Source organism: Lichenostomus cassidix, chromosome 4, assembly GCF_008360975.1.
Source record: "Lichenostomus cassidix isolate B80296 chromosome 4, HeHo_3.0, whole genome shotgun sequence".
Lineage (NCBI taxonomy): Eukaryota > Metazoa > Chordata > Aves > Passeriformes > Meliphagidae > Lichenostomus > Lichenostomus cassidix.
Genome location: NC_139484.1, coordinates 30,290,180 through 30,314,430, shown reverse-complemented (window position 1 = coordinate 30,314,430; position 24,251 = coordinate 30,290,180). Strand labels below are relative to the sequence as shown.

At 36.9% G+C, this 24,251-nt stretch overlaps 1 protein-coding gene across 4 annotated transcripts in view; it reads right to left on the bottom strand.

The window, feature by feature from the left end:
* The window catches only part of GLRB (glycine receptor beta), a 49,593-nt gene that overhangs the window by 7,415 nt on the left and 17,927 nt on the right, over positions 1-24,251 (bottom strand). For 3 of the 4 annotated variants that reach the window (XM_085058575.1, XM_085058574.1, XM_085058577.1), the window contains 5 exons: positions 19,616-19,845; positions 16,250-16,332; positions 13,513-13,653; positions 10,104-10,256; positions 5,676-5,968 (listed from right to left, as the gene is read on the bottom strand). In XM_085058575.1, the coding sequence (XP_084914701.1) occupies positions 5,676-5,968; positions 10,104-10,256; positions 13,513-13,653; positions 16,250-16,332; positions 19,616-19,845 (900 nt within the window). The remainder of the gene's footprint in view (positions 1-5,675; positions 5,969-10,103; positions 10,257-13,512; positions 13,654-16,249; positions 16,333-19,615; positions 19,846-24,251) is intronic. The other variant, XM_085058576.1, reaches the window with a different exon arrangement.

Below are 24,251 nucleotides of genomic sequence, written 5' to 3'. Positions count from 1 at the left end.
GCATCTCTACCTAGTATAGTACCATTACTCTTACTGGGTTTTGTATTCTTGTTGTATATGCAAAGTAACTTCCTATTGCCCACAGTTATGTTAAGTATATATCTCTTTTCTTACCTACACCAATTATCTATGCTATTTTCTTGAAATCAGCTTGTATCAATTGCTCTTGCCTCCCATTTGCCAGTGAGAAGAAAAGAGAAATGCTTGAAGCTGAATTAGTTTTAAATCTTTGGGGTGTTTGTTTTCAATTGTACTGTTTGTTAGGTTTTGGGGTTTTTCTTAAATTAGTATAGCTTCAGTTCTGCTCTGTGGCTGTTTGAATGTTATTAGCTCACCTGCTCCATTCACATTTTTTGTTTAAATTCTTCCATCCAGATTAGACAGTTCTCAAATCTGTGAAATCTGACCTTTCACAGCACCAAAAAATACCAGGACTTGACTCAATTTGTTTTGTGCAAATAGAATAAAGATCCTTCTCAATTGACTGTTCATCCTGTGATCAAGTCCTCTTTATCCATCAGGATGAAGTGTAATATAAAAGCCATCACTTTTGAGAGGAGAAATATATTGTCCATAACGCCTAGCAAGGCTTCAAGCCTGCTATAGCACTGGCAGCCTCTCAAGCTCAGCACGTGTCCCTCAGGCTGGAGAGCTTCCCCACTGTAATGCTGCATTCCCTGCCCTACACAGCGCATCTTCCTTGCCAGAAAACCTTCTCTGCTGTTGTGCACCCAACCTCCTTTTGGCAAGCAGATCTGTCATCAATGCTGCCACTTCTGTAAGGGGCTTCCATACAAGACGAAGGAGGAGTTTTCTAACAAGCTCTGTTATTAATCTTTCTTGAACTTGTTTTGTGCTCTTCTCTTGCTCTTGCCATAATGACAGATGTACATCATCAATTAAGTAATGATTGTTTAGCATTAATCTGTATTCAGACTGAGTATATTTTCTGGTGCAGCTCAGCAGGAATATGCTACCACATTCCAAATACTCCTTGCAAAGTCCAGGACAAAAAATATTAATACATAAAATATCACAGTATCACGGCACAGCTGAGGTTGGCAGAGACCTCTGGAGATCATCTAGTCCAACCCCCTGCTCAAAGCAGACTGCTCAGGGCCTTTTTACAATCGTGCTTTGAATTATCTCCAAGGATGAATATGGGAGTCACTGGAGCAGAAAGTACCTACTCTGTACCTGAAATGCTGTCAGGAACTATTAAAATAGGCTGCAGCCTGTGGTTTTGTGTACAAGGTAAAATGTAAGCTGGGTTTTTGGTGCTTCTACAATAAAAATTGCAGTCTGGAGTGCCACTTGAGGGAAAAAAAACCTAGGAAGACCAGGTAACCACAGGTCACCACCAGTGGTCAAGTATATTACAGCTCATTAGAGATGACCATAACCCCTCTCAGGCTTCAGAGCCTTCAGAGCCTAGGCTCTGAGAAGATAAAGTGAGCAATAGCACCACTTCTTTTTAAAAATAACTGGCATTAGAGCTATTACCACCACTTGCATAGTGCTATTCATCATCTGCCAGAACCATTCTTTTAGCAAATGTTCTCTCCAGTCATTAGCACATTATCTGTGGGGGACAGCTTCTATAAATGGGCTTGATGAAAATGTGACTTTTCAAATTGAGGGGTGTTGTTATAGTTAAAAGTGCAATCTCTCACTGTAATCACGTCAGCAACAAAAGCATAAAGAAACTGATTCATCTTCAAAACATTTCCCTTTTTGCTTGTTTTTCTCACTGTATGATGTTTCATTGCTAGGAAACACATGCAAACTCCTACTGAGGATTCCCAATAAAAAGCCAGTGCAGGCAGTTATCACCAGGTTGCATAATTTTCTCCTCTGCCTGGAACAGCATCTACTTGCAGCCACTACGAGCTAAGGGAGCCAAGCTGTATTTTCTCATGGCTTTATTCCTGTAAGTGCATAACCATTGCTTCTCCTAGAAAAACACATCAGAAGTGCTTATTTTCCTTTTTTCCCTACAGATTCAGGGTGATCTTGACAGACCACTTGACTTTAATCAGACAGTCATATTGATAAACCTCTGGGTTTAAAATGGCAGTGACATTTCAAGGGTTTTTGTTGGAGGGAGCGTGACTCATAAAACATGGACTTGAGGGGTTGGCGTATGCTAGCAACATGCAGCTTTTACATCAGCCAGTTCCCAGGATCTGGTGGAGAAGTAGCTATACATCCATGGAAGCCTTTCTCCATCTTTGGGTGACTGGCAAATTTTGAGTACTCTTTTCACCCTGCCATTTTCACTGTCACTGTTGGTGACTATCAGTCATGATCACTGACTATTGACACAGTGCCAAAAGTGCTTTCTGCTGAAAACTTTCAGTGGACCCTTGCAGGTTTGGTTACAGGGAATCTCTTCTCCTAGCCTGCAATTGTGAATTACATTAAGCTTTTAATGTTTAGGATACACTGAAAAGCTTATCCCTTTACTCCATAAAAATGGAACAATAGCTTCTTGTACTTTTAGGGTTTATCATGTGGTTTTGTAGTGGTAGTTTTTTACTAATATCAAATATGCCAAGTCTCCAAACCAGATGCCATTTTAACTTTCACAAATGGAGCAAACACATGAAAACAAGTTGTTCCATGAAGACTGGAACCAGGGATGCCTGATTGCCTCACTTGCTTCCCTCTGATCCTCCCCACACCAAGGACCTAATCAACCCTACAACTCCCCTGTACCTCACATGCAGGCCCTTTCCCCAAATCTCCTGCAGAGAAATCACTGCTGCAACACTGCAAAAGCAGAAAGAGTGCAACTTGCTGCTCGGGGAACTCAAACTGCCATGGCATCAGGATCAGGCACATTTTAAAGCGACATAAAATAACTTCTCTTTTTTAATTTGATTCCCCTTTTATAGCTTACAGATATGTATCAGCACCATTCAGTTAATGTTTCATAATATGTAAGAGCTTAATTTAAACAGGAGAAACACTTATAAATGGAATTATTCATGCTCTGGTTTTCCCCACTTGGAGTTTTCTGCTTCCATGTCTTTTGGCTTTATCTTTAAGTCCCATCTGGTCTATCCACTCTTTCAAGCCTAGCTATGCTGACATTTCCAGCTACACCCTCAGTCACTTTTGCCTAAGGATCACCTCCTATGTAGAAAAAGAACATCCTTAAACATTTCTACAGGATGTGTACTTATTTCAGAGGTACAGTTATAAGTCGTCCTTTTCTCTTTAAGTTATACACTGGGTCACTTAAGTCTTTCCAGACATTTAGTAAAGTACTGCTCTTGCCTCCTACGCAATCCTACATGACCCTGATGAGAAACAGCTCCTGAAGTTCTGGGACAGCATTCTGGCCTCTTTTTGTTTCGTATTCTTTATGCCTTTCAACATCCAGTTTTTTTCCATTACCTGCTTCTTTAATGTTTCCCTCCCTCGCATATTTTCCATATGACAAACGCATTCTCTACTTGGTCATTACTAGGTCTGCATGGGAGCAATCCAAATTTTGTGGGGCAGGCAAGTTTTGGATTAGGAGTCAGAGCTACCAAAAGATTTACACCTGTTATTATTTAGGACATTAATACAGGCTTTTCCAGGGCTGAGAACTTTCAAAGTGCTCCTACATGGTAGCGGGTTCAGCTAGGCAGATTTATAGCTTTCAAATATATATAATCTAATATCACTGTCCCACCATATCCTGATGTCAAATGATTCATTGGTCTGGGAACTTTTTCTATCTCAGTCTGGTCATCTTCCCAGACAGTACCAGCCCAAGATAGCTTTCCCCTGGCAGGTTGTGCTTCCAAGCAGGTGGATTAATTCAAACTGCATCATTAGCCATGAACCACTCAGCCACATGACCAACTTTTACAGTAATGAATACCTATTTCCACTGTGTCTTGGTAAATAATTTAAAAAAAAATTAAAAAATCTCTGTATAAAGATCATCAGAAGCTACTGGAATATTAAGTCACTCATAACAAACTGGGAAGACCCCGAAAAGTGCAGGTCAAACATGAGAAGCTGAGGCTGACATTTCAAGATTGTGGAGGGTAGACACTATGAGAGGAGGGCAGATTCAAGCCTGATTTCTAAAAACCTTAAGCCTACTGCTAGACACCATTCATGGGGAACCTTGCTGAACTTCTGTGGATAATGATTCCCCTTCTTCTAAGTCTTAAAGCACATTGTATACCAGTGCCTTCCTGAAAAAAAATTAAAGGATGAAAGCACAACATAGGTGATAAAAAATATAATTTTGTTTTCCACGTGGATATGACAATGCCACATACCTTAAAAAGTGTACATACCAAGGAGACTCAGTAATTTAGCAATTGGTTTTGTTCACACCACTGAGAAACTGTAGTTTTTTGTTAAACTTGTCATTGATCAAAATGAACACTTAATACTTTTTAAATATTGGAAATAGGAAAAACGTATTTTATGCTGCTCTGCTGGATTTTTGCAACCATTTTGTCAGAAGAAACAGCTGAATTTGGGACCTGCATATTGCTGAACACAAAATTATCACATTGAATTCAGGGAAAACAACACTGTAGCCAAGCCATTTTCTTTCTACTCAGTTCTCAAGTTGCCTGGGCTTGGGGACTTATTTGTGACACAAGTCAAAGCAGTCAAGGGGCTACTGTAAGCTGAGACTAGTTGCCTGCCAAAACAGTTCCCAAAGATTCTCCTACCAGATGAGAATTATGGTAGTTAAGTGCACAGCTCTGCAATACCTGCAGCTCTCCTGGACTGGGGACAGTCAGTTATAGGACAATCCCAGCTTGATACTAAGACAGGGTTTCAGCTATTCTGGTATAAACTACTCCTTCCTTATAGAAATATTGAAGTCACAGTGTACAAATATCACCACTTAGATCTTGCCTAATAGCTTTACTCTATACAACGGAATTCCTGAGTCATTGAAAAGGACAAGCCAAATTCATATTAGACATGTTGCAGAATAATGTATTTTCTTCTGCAGAATAAATGTCAAATAAATATCACTTAGGACTGAAGGCAGTTGGGCTGGTATGTCGGATAACTCTTAGAGCACAAACGACTTCTAAAATATCAGGATTTCAGCAACAAGATAGAAAACTTCGGCCTGAGTGAGTATGTACATGTCATCTTTATCCATATAAAGAAATCTGACTGATTTACACATAAACTTTATCTGGCAACACAAGAAATGCAGGAGCTGTTTGACACAAGCAGACCTGTCTTTTGTTTACAAATGCCAAGACTTCTGGATTCCTGGCTTCATAGGCATGCAATGCAGTGCAGCTGTGGCCATTCTGGGGAAAGCAATGAGCTGGGTGTTATTTGAGTATGCTCTCAGCAAATACTGTCTGAGAGTTCTGTCCCCTGAATAGTTACAGTTTGACAGCTGCTATTTATTATGAGAAAAATAGCAACTGTAAAGCTGCTTGCTACTTTATTTACCTGAAGCTAAGCAGCAACCATGGTGCTACAACATTAAAAGATAAATTTTTCACTTAGTACTTCTGACCCCAAATCACTAGGGACCAATTGGTCAGATTGCTAGCCATTAGTTACAAGCATGTTTTTAACGTCTTGGCCACTTCCAAGATTAAGCACTATTTAAAAGTACATTCCTGGAACTGGGTTAATAGAGAAGAATGCTGATTTTGCATACAAAGCTTTGCAACTCCTACCTGTAAAGTGCTGATGTGAACAGGAGTCCCTGTGCCATTCACAGTGTTCTTCTTGGCAGCATTTCCACCCTTTCCTTCTGCTTGCTCTGCCTTGGCAATCTTTGCTTTTTCGGCTTCAATTCTCTTTGGATTGTTTAGCATTACCTGAACCACAGCATACTCCACCAGGGATGCAAACCCAAAGAGAAGGCAAACAATCAGCCAGACATCTAAGGCCTTCACATAAGACACTTTGGGAAGTTCAGCGGCAAGAGTGGTACATTCAGATGCCAAGCTGAGCACTGAGAAAATACCTACAAAAAGAAAACAAACAATATCTTGTATAAGAAAACTTCCCTTTAATGACACTGACTATTCTCTTCCTCTGAAACAGACAATAGTGAATGATGTTTTGTAACAGTGAATGGAACTTCAAAATGTGGTCGGTGCAGCAGGTATACAAAGTGCACATGCCTTCAACTAATGAACAAGTTAAACTGTTAAACTGAACATTTAGATAGGATAGTGCAGTCAGTGATGAATTATTAATGAGTACCTTCATTTCATAAACAGAGAAACAAAAAAGTAAGGCTAAACTGGTTGTCATGGTCTTCCTGTCCCATCACTCATCACACAGTGGGGAAAAAGGTTTTTCAAAGACTTATCTTACAATGTGCATCTAATTCTGGGAAGGTGAAAGAGAAATATATTACACTTAAACCAAAAGACTCCAAGTCCTTTAAATTAGTCTGTGATTGCCCCAGAAGTCTAAACTGTGCTATAGCAGGAGCAATTCTCTGAATGAACTGTTCACAAGTATGATATTCAAACCTTAGGTGAAAGGGAAGTTTTTGCTGAAGAGCAAAGCTGTATGAGCAAATCAAAAAGCCTGTGCTCCCAATTTACTGAGAATATGAAAACGTGGAGGTGACTGAGGGACTACAACCATTCCCTATTTGAGCTTCCAGGATCTAGAGGAAGCTTTCTAGATAAAGGGCATTTCATGAAGCCCTTTACAGGAAAAAAACCCACATGTGCAAAGGCTGTTGAAAGGTAATACTCTTTATGGATTTCAACAAGCATTTCTCCTAATAAGGCTTCCAAATGTCACCATCAACACAGGATTCATATCACAGGAGAAAAAATACTAGCCTGACCTCAAAGAAAGATTTCTCACAGGCTCCTGTGAAAACAGTAGCATGAACAGTTATATTTGGAAAAAGCTAATTTCAGAAATGGCTGTCGTGCAGAAAACTTAGTTCAAACTCCAAGTTCAGAATGTCCCACTTTGGTTTGTGAACGTTAATGATGAAAATCTTTGCTTATGAGTGGGCAGCTTAATGAAATAGAATTTATGTCTATAGAAAACATTGCCCAAAAGGAGATATTCAGTTAGTCTCAACTATGTTTCTTATATAGCATGAAAGATTTTGTCATTCATAGAGAGATGATTTCCTTCAGATCAATTTTAAGCAACTGAGGATGAGAAAATGTAAATTAAAATGAAAATATCTGTCTTGGCCTATGAAAATATTCATTTCTATTTGATCATAAATGACACATTCTTTCGCTACTATTCTCACTTGGATTTCAGTAAGATTGATACAATACTTTATTTGGCATTAATCTCAAATGGACAATTTACTAGCTTCTAAAAAACTGAAGCACAAAGAAATGTTTACAGTCATGCAATTATAAAACACAAAATTTTATGATTCTTTTTTAGAAATGAGTCATATTGATGTATCACTGTAAAGATGGATTTTTTTTTTTGTCCATGGGGATAATAAAGAATGACCAGATGTGTTATTTCAGAACAGAATGATATGACAAATACTGAACAGAATCCTCAGTGTAGACTCTGGCTTAGTTTCCATCTACTGTACCTGAAGCATTCACATACAAATACTCCCATAAGGACAAAAAGTGAGCACAGAATGCTTGTCTTTTAAAAAGAAACATTTTCACTTACCAACACCTGCAGACTGAGTATGAACCCTAATTATGGGTCACAAGGAACTGCATTAACAAGTATGAAAAAGGCTGCACTGCCTCTTCACATATACAGGACAACTCTGTCTGTGCCCAGCATGCTGTTCACTCTCCAGCAGCTCATTGCAGCAAGTACCATGCATGGCTATGCTTGACATCTGAAGGGCAGCCTCTTTCCTCCTTCTGAATAACCAAATCAGCCAATGACATGAACTGGCTCAACATCTTGGGTATAATAATTTTTTTCCTACTGACTTTAAGAGTGTTTTCTGTCTTAATATATGATAATTAATACCATGTCTAGTGCCAAAAACATTTGTGCACCCACTTTTTAGACCTTAAAATACTGTACCTTACAATCTTAGATTGAATTCTACAGAACTAACTTACATATTCTACTACCTGAAAACACTGTGGAGCTTTCATTAACATGTTCAGTAGAGCAACTGAGGTCATGATTACCAGCAGCTAATTTCCATTTTGCTGGATTCCTACAATGAAAGGTTCACTCTCAGAGCCTAAGAAACTTCTAGGTTTTCAAGGTAGCAATAAAGAGACACAGAAGCACAGAAGTATTCTGTTCAGCAGCCATTCGCTGCCTCATGAACATTGGCATGGCCTTGGAGACCCTAATACCAGAATTTTAAGTTGCACCTCTGGCAGCAGCTGCACTAGGTGCCTACCTATCACAGTCCAAAGCTTCAGGCTCAAATGGGAGTGAGGAGCACAAACAAAGTAAACAGAAAGATTTGAAGCAGATGCTCATCTAATGAGCTCTGTAACTAGCCACTGGTACACTTTCTTGGGGCTAGGTATCACTTGCTTGACACACAAATGCTAATCTTGTTATATTTCAAGGTCAACAGTCTCAAGGATGTAGCTAGAAGAGTTAGTTTGTTGCTCCCCTGAAACTGGAGAAACATAAATCTTATCCCAGTGACAGTGTTAATAACTGTCATATTAAACACTGACTCAACTAAAGGATGGTCAGATTTAGTTTGATTTTTTTCTTTTCTGGGGATTAAGGAAAAGTCACATAGCCAGGCCAATAGCTAGTATCGTTGAAAATGCACTGTTTCAGAAATGCTAACACATAAAAGAAGCCAATAAACACTTTCAGTGAACAAAATAAATAAAAAATAAGTAAACATGCATATTTATTTGCAAAGAGATCCATGCTACTCAAATCCATGCTAAGACTTATAAATCTAATATATAATTAATAAGTCTGTCTGGTTCACTATTTGAAGCATGGGATTATAAAATTGGCAGTACAGCTTGGTTTTGATTCTATTTGAGTTTACTATGTGAAAAAATTTTACAGTTCCTCTTTCACTCTTTTAAATGTAATGCATGTCACATTTTCCCCACCTTTTTTTGTCTCAAAATGTTCTCTTAATGTTTTGTATTATGTAAAGCAACCTTGTAACTTTTCAAGGTAAAAGATTGTATTTGTTACTTGCCAGGAAACTAATACAGACTGAGACTACTTCCCAAGTAACTGTTTTTAAAGGTAAAAAAAAAAAAAAAGAAAAAAAGGCTGCACAGGAGTCGAATTGTGAGGGTGTGGAGGTTCCAGTGTGGGTAAGAAGTTTCTAAGGCAGGCAGCTGGAGGGATTCTGCAACTGCACCACTGGTATATTGAAAACAGGTGCACTAAACCTCCTGGGACATGGCAAAGATTTGGAAAGTATGGAACTGGAGAGGAGGGAGTGCAAGGGATAATGGGAGCTTTGGGAGGCCAGAACATGGGAAACTGAATCCAAACAGGAGAAGTGTCAGGATGCAAGAGCCTGGCTCTGCATGTCACTGAGCTCTTGGGGTCAGCAGGTTTGGCCACCCCAGAGCTGTGGTCCCATGTACAATTCCATTAGTCAGGATAATATTGTTTCTACTAAGTCTGTGTCCTGGTATTTCACAATAAGTGAAGGGCCTGCCTACTGTGTTGTGCTGAGCAGCATAACTGCATGAGCTTGAAGAATTCTCATGAACTAAGACTCTAATGAAATAAAGCCAGTCAGGTAACAGGAACACTAGTTGTTTTCCAAACATCATTGTCTCTACCAATCTTCAGAAAGACTGCTCCAAGAGATAGCTATTTAGAGCCTTACTTATCATCCTGCTTTCTTACTGATTATTCAGATGTTGAAATTTCTGTAAACTGCACATTGCGACAGTGTTTGCAGCATCACCCGTGCATAGATAGATCGGATTTGTCCAGGTTGAGAGGAGCAGAGACAGTGTGTTTGACACACAAATGCTGGAACTACTATCAAGTGAAGTCTTAATGTCAAGGCGGAGTTTACAGGACTAGGAATGAGCAGATTTCAGTGCAAATGATGAGTGGATAATGGAAGTGAAGTTGCTTTCAGGGTCCAGTGTGATGTAGCCAAAGCAACTGAGAATGGCTCAATGGTGTTACAGCAGATTGTGACAGTACGTGAAAACATGGGTTACCCAGTGGGACTCTTGCAGCACTTGCATCAGGATTGATCCAAAATGACAGCCAGGATAGAACAACAATTAGCAGTGTAGGAGCATAAACACCCATCATGTAAAATCCAACTTGTCTTCTTAAAGTGAAGATTACTTCTACACAAGTGTAATAACCTTTAAAGAAATAAATGCATTAACATTTAATGTGCTTTGCAGATGAACTTCTGATCCATATCTTCCACATCTTTTTCTGTTTAAGAGCAAAAGTTCAATGCTTTGATTTTCTTCATAAAGGTAAAGAGTTTAATTTGAAAGAAAAAATCATCAAAACACAAATCTACTTAAGCACAAAGTGTGATGAGGTGTGGTACTCTGTGCTCTGTAAGGAAACCTACATCTTTTCAAAGCACATCAGTAGTGGGAGGCTGAAGTGACTCCCACCTTGACACTGGCTTCAAGGTGTAGTCCAGATTAAAAAAAATGGAGTCTAGCAGTCCTGCTAGCTTAAGCTCATCTGAAAATCCTACTTAGCATTAATTTGTGCAAAAGATGAATTAAGAAATATTAGTCTAGAAAGTTTAGAATGGAAAGAGGTGATGTGAATGTGACTCTAACCAGAGATTCCCCCAGTACTGAAAGCCGGTACAGGTAACTTCTAAATTTTAAAAAAGACTCTAGAAAAGCTGTACATTTTCCAAACAAGGAATAATGTATGAAATCTTTTAAAATTAAGTATACATACATTTCAGAAGACCTCTATTTAAGATGAATTCAATAAAAATGTTCCAATTACTAGACCTTTTGCTGGAGATAACAAAGGCATCAAGAAGTCAGATAACTAGAAAATAACTTCTGTCCATATTGTCACTCAATTAGCAGAACTGGAATTTTTTATGTTAATAGTAACACAACGGTGTTGTAAAAAGCCTGAAAACTTCAGAAACTATTCTACCACCAAGCAAAGGCATTCCTCTGTTATATTACAATAACTTCAAAATTCAAATCAGACTATATTTATCAATCCAGTAGGTGCAAAACTGATTTAGAAGACAGAATGTATCAAAAAGTTTTCTATTTATCATCCATATTTTATCAGTTAAGTGCTGTACAATGATAAGGCATCGTAAAAGTGCTGTTTGGACATACAAAAACCAAAACAACAAAACAATAAACCATTTAGAAAAAAAAATCCTTGTGTAGAAGACACTAAACTGTATTTTATAGTTCATTCTATCATCTTCAGTGATCTGTTGGCTGAAAAATTTCCCCTCTATAATTTCTGAATGGTTTCCAGATACTTTTAGGTTTTATTTTCACATGAGGGATGACCTTCAAAATCCTTACTTGTTTGTGTTAGGTAGGAAATGCATTCTTTATGCCTTCGTTTGAATAACATTTCATCAGACAGAGTATAGTATCTATTGCCCTCACCATTCAGCTCGCAAGGACCTATTTGATCTGTCATAAAATTGATGAATAATAGGAAATTTGAAAATATAAATATTCAATGTATTGCCACAAAAGCAGCCCAGATTTGCTGAACCTCTTTCAACTTAGGTAGGTATGATAAAACATCAGTTGACAAAAAGAGACAGTAAAGATTAAGTTTCTCTGCAGTTGACAGGAATCTCCTACATAAGCCTTAATTTTGAAAATCTGCTCCTTGATGCAAAACTTCTCTTGATTATGTGACAAAGTCCTTAGCTGAATTAATTTTAGTTTTGTGTTTGAAATCTGCTTTTAAAAAATACCTTCAACGTAAGAATTTTCAAGTAAATTTAAAAACTGGATTATTGAAAACAGCATTTAAAAATACTTCAGAGTACTAAATATTCTACTCACACTACTGAAGTATTAATTCTGGGTTTGATTATGAGATTAAATGGATGTTCTTAACATAAAGGATTTGCAATAAAAGAATTGTGAAAAATTTTAGAAATGGTTCTCTCATTTTCTTTCTTTAATGTTCAAAGTGCACACACACAGATTGTGAACATTTTACCGAGCATTTTGCAGTGTCATTTGTGGTCACAAATTGCTGAAACTTTAGAGAACACCACTGATTTTCTTTGTGTATATTTCTTAGATCTTTTTCTTAAAGGTCCCTAAAAATATCTGAAATATCTAAAGTTTTTTCAGACATTTAATTTCAGATTTAGGGTACACCTCAAAATGATCACAAATACAATAGAAGTTTTACAATTTTCCCATTTTTACAAATTTCATTTGGGAAAATGCAAGATCCATTCCTTTAGTTTTTCACTACTTTATAGACTATTTCTTTTTCAGTAAATTCATTGTTTAATTAAGAACAAAATAGTTTTCTCACTGCTTAGTAGGGTTTATCATATCCTGAATGCAATCACTGCTAGCTGATGGGTATGTTTTCAAAAATCAGAATTTTTCTAAGAGAGCTAATTTCTTATTATTTACAAATTATAAATCACCTGAGATGCTGAATTATGCTCTTAGGTTAAGAACTCACTCACTTTGCACTTAAAAAACAAATCCCACTTTTATTTTCATTATCTTTTCAAATCAAACTCTTAAGTCTGAGATTTGCTAAGGTTCCTTAAGATCTCTCCAGGCTTGGAATCTACCACAGGAGCAACTCAAGTAACAGACCCTCTACTTCAGCTGAAGAGGCAACAAGAAACTTGCAGAGGGTCCTCAGAAGCTGCAGCACCACAGCCTTCCTAGTTGAGTTTTAATAGATTTATTCACATGATGCAAAAGTACTGACTAAAATACACCTATACTTGTAGAAAGTCTTGCAGTTGCCACAGCATGAGTAGTTTGGATATAATCATAGGCAGGAATCAATCAAAGTAAAAAAGATAAATCATTAAAAACCAGAGTACAGAAACCATTGGAAAAAATTGTGCCCACATTAAAAAAACAATCATAGGAATAAATAAATGCAGGGCTGAGATTGCAAGCAGCTTTCAAAAATGACTGAATTTCCAGAACACTTAGAGAAAGGAAGAACCTGCAAGGTGAAGCATTTGGAATTACATTCTAGTACTATCCACTTATGGAACAGAAGATCTAACCAGAAAATCAAAATTTACTCACTTTGCTCCAACTGGCATGATTTTGCATGAACATTCTTTCAATAAAGTTAGACATTTACAAGCAAAAACAGGTATTAGGACTGTAGAAATAAATGGTGATGGTAAGATCACGAGATATGTAAGCAAAACCAAGGCAAACATTTATTCTCTTCTACAATTTGGATGTTTCCATATTTGAATTAGTTTGTAGTGATCACATATTAAACTCACCATTATATGAACCACTCATTAGTTAAAAGTAATCTATTTTATCCTATGAAATGTAAGACATGGGCTGGAATATTAACCGTTAACTATAAACAGTAATCAAAGAAAGCTTACAGTTTTTTACCAAGGAAATAATTTATATTACCTACCTGTGCCTTTGTAATACTTGGTACAGTTACCATATTCAATATCCTCCTTTTTAATATCAAATTGAGGCAGAGCAATTTTCTCCAGCTGTACAGGATCTCCAGACTGCCAGATAAACCGTAAGTCATCAGTTGTGTAACCAACTACAAGAACAAAATAATAATAATAATTGTTCAAAGAACCACCTCAATCACAGTAAACTGCAAGAAAACCTAGCATATACATATTATATATCTTTCAGTAATTTTATTTTTATTTCCTGTTCAAATAAATAAATACAAAAATTAAATAATACACAGATGCGTTTTTATGTAGGCCTAAGTTAGGACTGAGTGGGTGAAACATTACATTATCAGCACTATTAGGATGACTAAGAAGTATTTGTTACAGTGTGTACTTTTCAAACAAAGAAAGCAAAGATCTATTTTCCACAGCTTTCAAGCCTCCATATTCATTCATACTCTACTTCAGCAAAATATGAAAAAGCTGAATTTTAACAGCACTTATGAGTCTGAGTAACTTCAAAAGAATTTAAGAACTCAATTATTGTGATGAATCTTGGGTTTTGTGTAAAACAACTGCTCTGCTTATTTGATCAGACTAAAAGCCCTGATTCATGAAAGCATTGCCATTCAGGAAATACTTGACCAGGAATTAGAGCAGATGTACAGTCCTACAGAAATCAGCTCAGTGCTTTCATGACTTCCTGAGTATGGACAGACCTCAGCAAACCTCTGAGTGCCTAAACCATAATATATACACCACCAAGTGAGAGGCAGTGAAAGTTAGACTCACAATATTCAAGAACAAAGCAATGTTGATTAAATATGCATAATTAGAATCATGATTTCACATGCCATTTTTTCTACCTTCTGTTCATTAAAGATTAACTTAATTCAAACAGAGATAATATGTGTTAGATGGGAACAGAGATGAGGAAACATAAAAAAGATGGAGCTGGAATGCATTGTTTTGCAGTTCAAAGCCTTGAAAAAATGTTTAAAGAGCCATTCTTTTTCTGGAGGCATTAGATTATTTCTTTTAATTTTTGAAAAACAGCTGTAATTAAGTGAAACTGCTCATAAATGATGTCTTTACAATTCACAACAATTTAACAAGAATCACAATGTTTCAAAGCTCCATAATATAATATTAAAAAAATAGTTGTTTTAATGTGTCATTCATAAGATCATTTTCACTCCATTCCAACACAAAGCATACCACAAAACTGCCAAGATCCTTTATGACAACGATTACTAGACAGTGAAAATTGTGTCTATAGAGAATATGTAGAACTGGTAATTATAACTGTGGATATGAGAACATCATAATAACAACTGGGGGCCTTTCTTGATTTTAAAGTCTAGCAAGCAAAAACAAACTATTGATTTTAAAATAACCTAAGAAGAATAAAAAGGCCAGTTGCTAACAGGGAAGGAACTAGAAGGACAGACAGGAAGTCATGGGTACCTTTCTTACTTTTGATAACTAAATTAAAAGGTAGAAGAAAGTTTAGTGCACAGTCTTTCCAAAGAAGTGAATTCATCCTGAATTTGAACAGATCATCTTAGCATGATTTTTTAATGAGTAGCTCATCCTTGTATAACTATACCTTGCAATGCTTGTGAAGCAACCTGGACTGAAAAATCTTGAGCAAACTTCAATTAATATTACTACCTAATTCCAGTTTAACCCCAAATTGATTTGGGTTTACCATAAGAATTTACTTCAGCTAATATACATACATAGTAGTGATGAGCAAAACTACCATGGACATATCAAAATTCTAAAGATAAATTCTGGCAATCAAAAACCAAATTGTTAAACTCTATTATTACTATTACGATTATCATCATCATCATCATCACTTGTCCCCACTGTGATACCCTCCCCAGCTTTCATTAACCTTGCTCTTTCTTCATTTGTGACTTCCTTTCCCTAACCTCACCTTTCCCACCAGACCTGCTGGAGTAAGAGCTGAATGAGCTTTTCTGTTACAGCAGGAGCAGATCGGAACAAGTCCCTTTCCTTCTCTCTGCTTCACACTCATCCTCATTTAGGAAAACAGAAGTACCATGCAAGTGGGATCACCAGGAATCAAAGTGTTGGAAAAAGCTGTAGTTGAGCAGGTACCTGTGTACCTGGGGCACAGGAAGGAAGATGGATTTCAGGAGCATTTTTTCTGCAACTTCCAGTATGGTGTGAAGCCATTCAGGGATGTGACCTGTCTGCCCTGTTGTAAGATTAAATCACCTAGAGACCAGGAATAGATGCCTGACTACATCCACAACACATCCTGAAACCACTTTCAAAAGGTTTCACACGACATGATCTCACTGCTTTTCCTTTAGTACTGTATCAAAGGAGTTCCAAACAATACCAATGCATCATCAGTGCAAGGGGATAAATTGAGGTTGTGGAAGTTAAAACTACCTGGTAAAATAATTCTTTTTTTCAAATTATATGTGTTTCCATTTGTCTAAGTTTATTGTAAATGCTTTTATAAAAGTCCTCAGTTGTCATTTTGGTTGATAGCAAAAGCTAAAACTAAGAGTGCACAGTGCCATAACTGAAAGAAATATCTTTGACAGGGAAATTTTCATTGGTAGGAGCCACTGAGTATCAACTTCATGATTCATTAAAAATGTTAAGATGAAGTGTACAGAATTAATAATTTTTGTTTGATTCTCATGCATGCCTAGAAGAGAATTGTTTTTATGCACAAAGTGATTTACATACAGCTTTCCAATTGCATCTTGCAGCGCTGTGTATCCATGGGAAACAAGGTCAAGTCCAAAGGGCATGACAGCGTAATAGACAATCTGAAAATACAGAAACGGTATTTAAAAACAATGTGAGCTGCCAGGTAAGCAGTAGATGGCCATGAGAAAAAGTCACAGGTATTCAATTTTCATCTTCTAAAAGAGCAGAAAAAGAATTTAAAAGTTGTAACTAGCAGTTTGAAATGGAGATATCTCTAGTATAAAATAAGAGAATAAAATTTTATAGATGGTTTTAAACATGTATTAGTTCACAAAATAGAGAACTACTAATATGAAACAAGATACATATAGGTCATAAGAATAACCAAACCAAATGTCCATAGAGAACACAGTCCTGTCTCCAGCATTGGCCAGTGGCAGACTTCTAAAGATGAATATGACACTACAGCAATATGGAAATGTTATTTTGCCAGATGTCCAGCAGCATCCCAAAAGTTGCACCTCAAGGACTCCCTAAGCCATAAGCGATTCTTCACTATTTAAGTGACCTCAACAGATTTTTTTGGTCTCCAAGAAGTTGTTTTGCTTCCAGCTGCTTTCTAGAATCTAGGTGCCCTGGTTTCAGCTGGGACAGAGTTAATTCTTTTCCTAGTAGGTGGCACAGTGCTGTGTTTTGGATTCAGAATGAGAATAACGTGCATAACACACTGGTTGCTGGTTGTTGTTCAGTAGTGCTTATCCTAAACCAAGGAATTTTCAGTTTCCCATACTCTGCCAGTGAGCAGATGCACAAGGAGATGGGAGGCAGCAGGGAAGGGATGGGCATCGGTCAGCAGGTAGTGAGCAATTTTATTTTGCATCACTTGTTTCTCTAGGGTTTTATGTCTCTCTCCCCCTGTCCTTTTTATTACAATTAGTATTAGCATTATTACTTTTATTTTGTTTTACTTTGATTCAATTGTTAAGCTGCTCTCGACCCACAACTTTTTTGGGCTTTATTTTCCTTCTTCTCCTCCTCATCCCATCAGGGACAGGCGGAAGTGGTGTTTAGCTGCCAGCTGGGTTTAAACCACAACACCATACAAACTTTAACATGCACAGCATCCTGCAGCAAAGAATGCCACAGCTAAGATGCACACACTGTAACCACACCTTTGTATTTATCCTCAGTCTTTCTCATAGTTCTTTTACTGCAAGAGAAGGCAGAAAAATCAATGTCCATCCATTCTTTCTGTGCCATTTGTGATTTAGAGACCTCTATGCCACCACCTCAATTATTTTGTTTTTTCCAGTGTGAAAAGTTCAGCCTTGCTCAGCTGTTCCATACCTTTGATTATCCCTGCCTCCCCTTCTACAGCTGGAAGACCAGAATTGCACTCAAGATGCAAGTATAGCATACATTTATGCAGTGGCATAACATTCTCTTTAATCCCTAATACTTCCAAGAATTCAATTCACTTTCTGAAACTGTACTGAGGTATTAGCTGACATTTTCAGAGAACTAACCATTACTACTTATAGCTAATTTTCTTAGCTAGTAAAAAACCACCTCAAAATCAACCAGGTTTTATGTGAAATTAAAATAATTTTTCCTTCATGCATAATTTCCAGTTGTTTACACTGAATTTCATCCCATACTTTGCTGCCTCATCATTAAATTAATTTGTGGTTCTCACTGTTGTCTTATTTTTACCGTTCTGCATATTTTGGTGTCATCAAAGGCACTTGCAAATTCACAGGTTTTCAGATGATTTATATGGAAAAGCACAGAACACAGAAGAGATTCTATTTGTGGGAGCCTACTATTTACTTCCCCTGAAGTGAGCAGTAGCTGTTTATTCTTGCATTCAGTTTCCTAATTCTTAAATATTTGTGCAGGAGCTTTCTCTCATACACATTTTGTCATTTTGTCTTTCATTTATACTTCATAATATCTTATAAACTAAAACCACAAGACATAGATACTATAAATTTTGAAAATGTCACCAAACCACAGTCTCTCAAAAGATCGTCTTATCTCCATATATATAATGTAAGAACATAGTGTGCTATTAAAATAAATAGAATATTTTTAGAGTATGACAACAATTTCTAACTTCATTGAACCTGGTTTTCTTATTTGCAAGTTTTCAGAGAATAATTTTTCCGCCAGAAACACTTCTATTCGGACTCACTCAAGATTCACTAATCATTAACCTTACCTATTGAGTTCATTTACAAATAGCTGCAATCCAGAAAAAAAATTGAAAAATATTTCAATGTTTCATTTAACATTTGCTCTTTCAAATGGGAAACTCCTTTCATAGCTGAAAGTTATTTTCTATTTTGAAATATTAATTTCTACACACTTCAAAACCTGATACAGAAGCAGCCAAAAGCAAAGCCAAGATCTTCAGAGCAAGCCAAATTAAATGCTTTGATTGCCCAACGTATTTTCTTTTCTGACCACTGCCAGCTGTTGTCTTGAGACTGACTTTTCTCATCCTGTTTTAAAATGGGCAAAAAAAAGAACTCCAATTCCTTCATATTGTTTCTCCTTGTTCTATCCATTTCTACTCCAGGAAGAAATAGTTCATGTGACCCTAGCTTCTGAAGTGGTTGCCTCTTATAGGTAATGTTGCAGAATATTCTGATAATAACTTTTCCATATATCAGGGCTATATGTTACAGCTCATACCAGAAGAAAATTCACTTGCTGTTAGGAAATTGAGCCTAATCTCTACAAACTATAAAATATAAACTCTCCAGATCTGTAGTTCACTATGATCTCCTTTTTAATCAACTAATTTGCTGTTTTCAGTAGATGACTATTTTTGTGGCATCACGCACACTTTTGATAAACCAAGTCAAACCACCAAAAAAGGATATGCCAATTTTAATGAAATTGAACAGCAATTTGAGGTCTTCTGAAAAAAAAATATATCCAGTAAGGCATAGAACTTAATCAGGATTATTTCACAGTACTTTTACAAAACATACACATTCGCTAATCTTGTAATTTCTGCCTTTACATACACTGTTTTACTGAAGGTTTTATTTCAGATGTATTATCTACTCCATTATGCTTCTAGGAACCCAAGCAATTAGCAAAAGGGATTAAATTTAGTTTCCAATAATACTAGTTCAGTTTGTTAGCTTAACATGATATACAAATGTACAAACAGTTCATGCTTCTTGTACCTGCAGTGCTATCAAATGACATGCTTTAAAACACCTTCATCTGATTTCTTTACACATACTTAATTTATTGTAGCCTTGCTTACAAACTGTCATATAAATTTAAATATTAGTTAAAAATTGTATTACATTACTTAGGCTAATACAGCGTATTTTATCATATAAAGTCACTTTAAAAAATAGTGGAAATATATAAATAAAATACCTCATGCTGACTAGGACATCTCCATCTCGAAATATAAAAAGCAGGATATTTTCTTGTGTGACATCATGGAAGTTAGCATTTTTTTCATTTGCAAAGAATAAGTCTGGCTTCCAAAGACACTTAAACATAGTTGGGTCCACTGTCAGTGTATCTGAACCTCTCCAGTCATTGGGCAGTTTGAGTCTGGGGTCATTCCACTTCTGTCTTAGAAAGATGTTGACTCTATAATCCTGATGGGAAGAATAAACAAATATTAAACTAGCCAAAAAGTGTAGCAAAAACCCCACATAGAAATAAAAATATTCTATAAGACTCAGAAGAGAGAAACAGTTTATGCTCTGATTTTTCTATCACAAAGATAGTAACCAGTATTCAAATTACATTACAAAGTGTTACGTTTAACAGACATTACTACAAACAGTTAGATTACATGTCACTCATGTTTTGAATAGAATAACATTCTTTAAACAGAGGACCAAATTGCCACCCCAGAATCATTTTTGCATCCCCTCAGTAGTAGCCCTGTTACCCAGGCATAGAGAAAAGCATGCAGCAGGGCAGGGAGAGGCCATAGCTGGACTACACTAAATGGCTGCAGGCAGCAGGCATGATATCACTTCCATCAGGATATCCTGTGAGTGCCAATTCCAGTTTATTCTCTATTTGGTTAAGTGACACACTGATGGCAAAATATCACACTATAAAGCAACAGACCAGGTAGATAATAGATTTTATAGTACACACCCAGAATACAGCCTCAGACCTTCTAACAGTGATCCAGGACTATTTTGGTAACAGGAAAACTGATGCCAGCTTGCAAGGTAATTACTGAGGTAGCAGGTATGAAAGGAGAAACAGAATCAGTCTTAAAGAGACAAAATCAAGGCTATATAGAGGAAATCTCCTTCTGGATTCCGTAGGACTCTGGCTGAAGGACAGACAGTAGTAGAGCCATGCTCAATGAGAACCTAATTTTGCTTTGGGAACTGGAGTAGCATGTGTCTCAGGGGCAAAATGATACCCTGCACATGTTCTGTCCTTAGTGAAAGCTGTGTGCATCCGAAGGAAAAATCTGACCTAGAATGTCAGCTATGATTTCTCAGTCTCATCTCTTAAGTCTTTCTGTTTTTCACATTTACATTTAAGCCAGTGCCTCTTTTTGATGTATATGTAAACTAGGCAGATCATAGAGAAAAATAATAAAGTTACTGCTAAAATAAAGTTACACAAATCCAAACAAATGAACCAAAATTCTGTACGCAAGATAACTTCCATCTCCAGTCTTCATAGTTGCCTTCTACAGCGTGCTTAGCTTTTCCATTATTGTCTATTAAGTACAAAGCCTCCTGAGATACAGGCTGTGTCTTTCACAGCAGTGAAAACACTGCTACTGCTCTACAATTATAGCAAAATGCTAGAAATCTGGGAGTGAAGGTTCTTGATGTATTTTTGGTTTGTCAATAAATTCTGCATACAAACTAATTTTATGCAGTTTTTTATTCTACGTGTCAATGACTCTTAGATATTTTTGTTGATACAGTGGGAATTACCTTCTGTTGTACTTACTACATTTACAGTCCAAGGCAGGTGCCATGTTGAGACACTCATGCTAACTTCAACCAGAAGGAGTCAACTTGGCTAAGACCTCATGCAGAATAATTTATTCTGTTGATTTGCTCTGTAAATTTAAATACAGTGCCCACTTTCCCATGTCCAGTCCACCTTGTAAGGAAAGGCAAAGCATCAAAACTAAGTACTTGTTACTTGTTGGTAGTCAGAAAAATTTTTGGAAAAAATATACATAATCTGACTCTTATTTATAAAAATACCTATATTGACTTGCCAAAGTAAAGAAGAAGCAAAAAAAAAAAATAGTCACTATGAAGTGAATTTGTATTAGAAGGCTCTCATAGAGAAGCTTCATAACTGGAGGGAATTCAGGTCATTATCTCAGAAAGCATTTTTTCAATTATATGTATATAATTGAAAATTTCCTTTACTTGCTTCTTGCTGAAGTTCCCATTCCATATGCACTTCTTGTCTCAGTGAAAAAAAATTACTGTAAACCATATGAGAGAAATACTGCATACCATTCATGCTCTCAAGCATTACACTATTCATTACACTGAATTCAGTTTCCCCAGAAACAAGTGCATTACCCTAATTTTAAACGAAATAAGATGCCTTCTCAAAGCCACAGGCAAATGATAAGCACTATCCAACACTTGCCTTCAGCTTACCCATTCAGTAGAAGAAGTTGCTTACATCACTGAAAAGCAGAATGCAATGGCAAAATAAGAATTGTAAGTAAGATCAGGTGGATGCTATTTTATTTCCTTCCTTGCTCTATTACAAATGAACTTTAACACCATACAATTGTATGTTTTGCATTTTAAGAACTTGAGTCTGTCCCCATTTAACTCAAAGGAAGAAAAATCCCATTTATCTAAAATGGGGAGGTTGAGGCCTCAACTAGAGACCTTGACAGGGTACTTGGAGAGGAAGGCCACCAAATACTTGAGGCAATATGGAAAATGTAGAAGGAAGCAAAGAGCTGTCACAATAAAAAACTGTGGCTAGCTAGACAACAATGTGCAAAAGGGCTGCTTCTTAGAAGAATAAGCATTATTACAGCATCTGGCAGCAGTAGAGACTATGGTCTGGTATAAATCTATCTAAAAATAAGTCTGTAACCATTCCTTTCAAATTTGCACAATGAATTTTAAGATGCAGTAAATGCACTACAGTTAGGCTGAACAGGGGCTGAGGAAGCAGTCTGCATGGAGTATATGGTCTTCCTACCATACATTTAAGAATATTTTTTGAATATTGCAAAGTGACTGGCATTTTATAGTAAAGAAGAGTCAAAAAGCAACTAAAAAGCCTGAAACTAGGGGAAGAGCTTGGAAGAGATATTCATCAGCATTACAGCTAGGAGGACCTGTCAGGTAAAAGAAACAAAAGTATTCTACAGGGCTTTGATTTCCCAAGGAACTCCAACAGAAGGCAAGCTGTTTTCAGGGAGGCTGGGAGGCATTCTAGGAAATATTTCAAAAGTCTACTAAATAGTAGGCATGTGGCCAGAAAACCACCTCAGGCCAGAAAGCAAGCGTAGCCTATACATCTCTCTGCAAAATGGAGCACATAGAAGATCATGAAACACTTACCACATAAACTGCACTCATACAAAGAAAGGCAACATAATAGTGCTTCCTTTTAATAAAGTAGAAAATGTCATCTTTAAGATTAAAATAAGGAAACTGAATTTTTATTTATATTCATGGATATTAAAAAGACCTTTCTGAAAGGTTTTAAAGGAGAAGGAGGAAGTGGTGTTTTGTCGTTTGAGTCAGTGAAGAAAGGTCACACTGCAAGCAAAACCCTTGATATAGATTCTGTAGACAGAGAGTTAGATCATCATCACAGAAAAAAATATTATAGCCCCATGGGTATTTACACAGGAATCCTTGACTGGTCATCCAGTTTAAAACAGTTTCTAAATGTGACATAATCACCATATTACACCACAAATCTGCAGTCTGAAAAAACGTGCACAAACTCAGAAGCAGAGTTAACATGGGATCCTAGACAAGTGGTCTAACAATTTAGAAGAAAACAAGATACAGGATTCAAGATAAACTGGAAGGTAGCAGCTCTGGCATAAGCTCTTCTTTTTATTTGTACAAATTCTGATTCTCTCTGTAGTTAACTCGTTCTTTTGCTTAGTTTTTTCCAGTAACTTGCTTGATAAGTGTGTGGAAACATTGCAAATCTCTTCAATATTAAACAACACAACATGAACACTATCCTTTCCAGACACAGAGCAAACATTTGCCCTTCTGATCCTTCACAAGGGCTTGATTAAAGAAATACAGGCTTCTGGGCATAGTACCCACAAAATGGGTACTATCTTGCTTTAAAACACTGTAACTTCAAACATGTCAATGCTTTTCTATAAAGCAATTCCTTTCTCTCTTAAATCTTAGTGGACTCTTAACTCAGAGGGAGGTAATCTCTACTCTTTGTTGAAGATGAGCCAACTACATAGCTAAGAATATAAGTATCACAGGACCAGCAGGACAGCAAGCAGGGCCTTTTCTCACTGGCACTCTACACATTTGTTTGCTGGGCCTTCTACCACAACCTCACTCCAAAACATCTGGTACGCATTATTATTTTTCCCCACACTTCCATTACACAAAAGAAGGAATCATTGCTTTAGCATGGCTATAGCAGGATGCTTTTACCCCCCCATAGATTTTGCAAAAGTTTATGAGTTCAACTATTGCAGCCAGAAGTGGGTAGAGAGCAAAGTATCATCACAATAATTCATTGACTGAAATACTTAAAATCATATTATCTCACAAAGTTTGCTATCAGTAATGATATCACTTCAACCAGTTTAGAAGCTCCTGGTAATTTTAGAGACAGTCTATAAATCAATATTCCTCGTGATTCTCACCAGCACTGGAGACAGTAGAGATGTAGCCAACCATGCTCTTCTCCAACACCAAGAAGCCTTTTCAGTAGCTCTGGGACTCCTGCAAACGTCTCCCTTTCTGAACATAAGAGGCCCCTCTAAACCTTTACAGACTTGGTTTCTCATCTCCAGGAACTATTTTTCCTGTGATTCTGG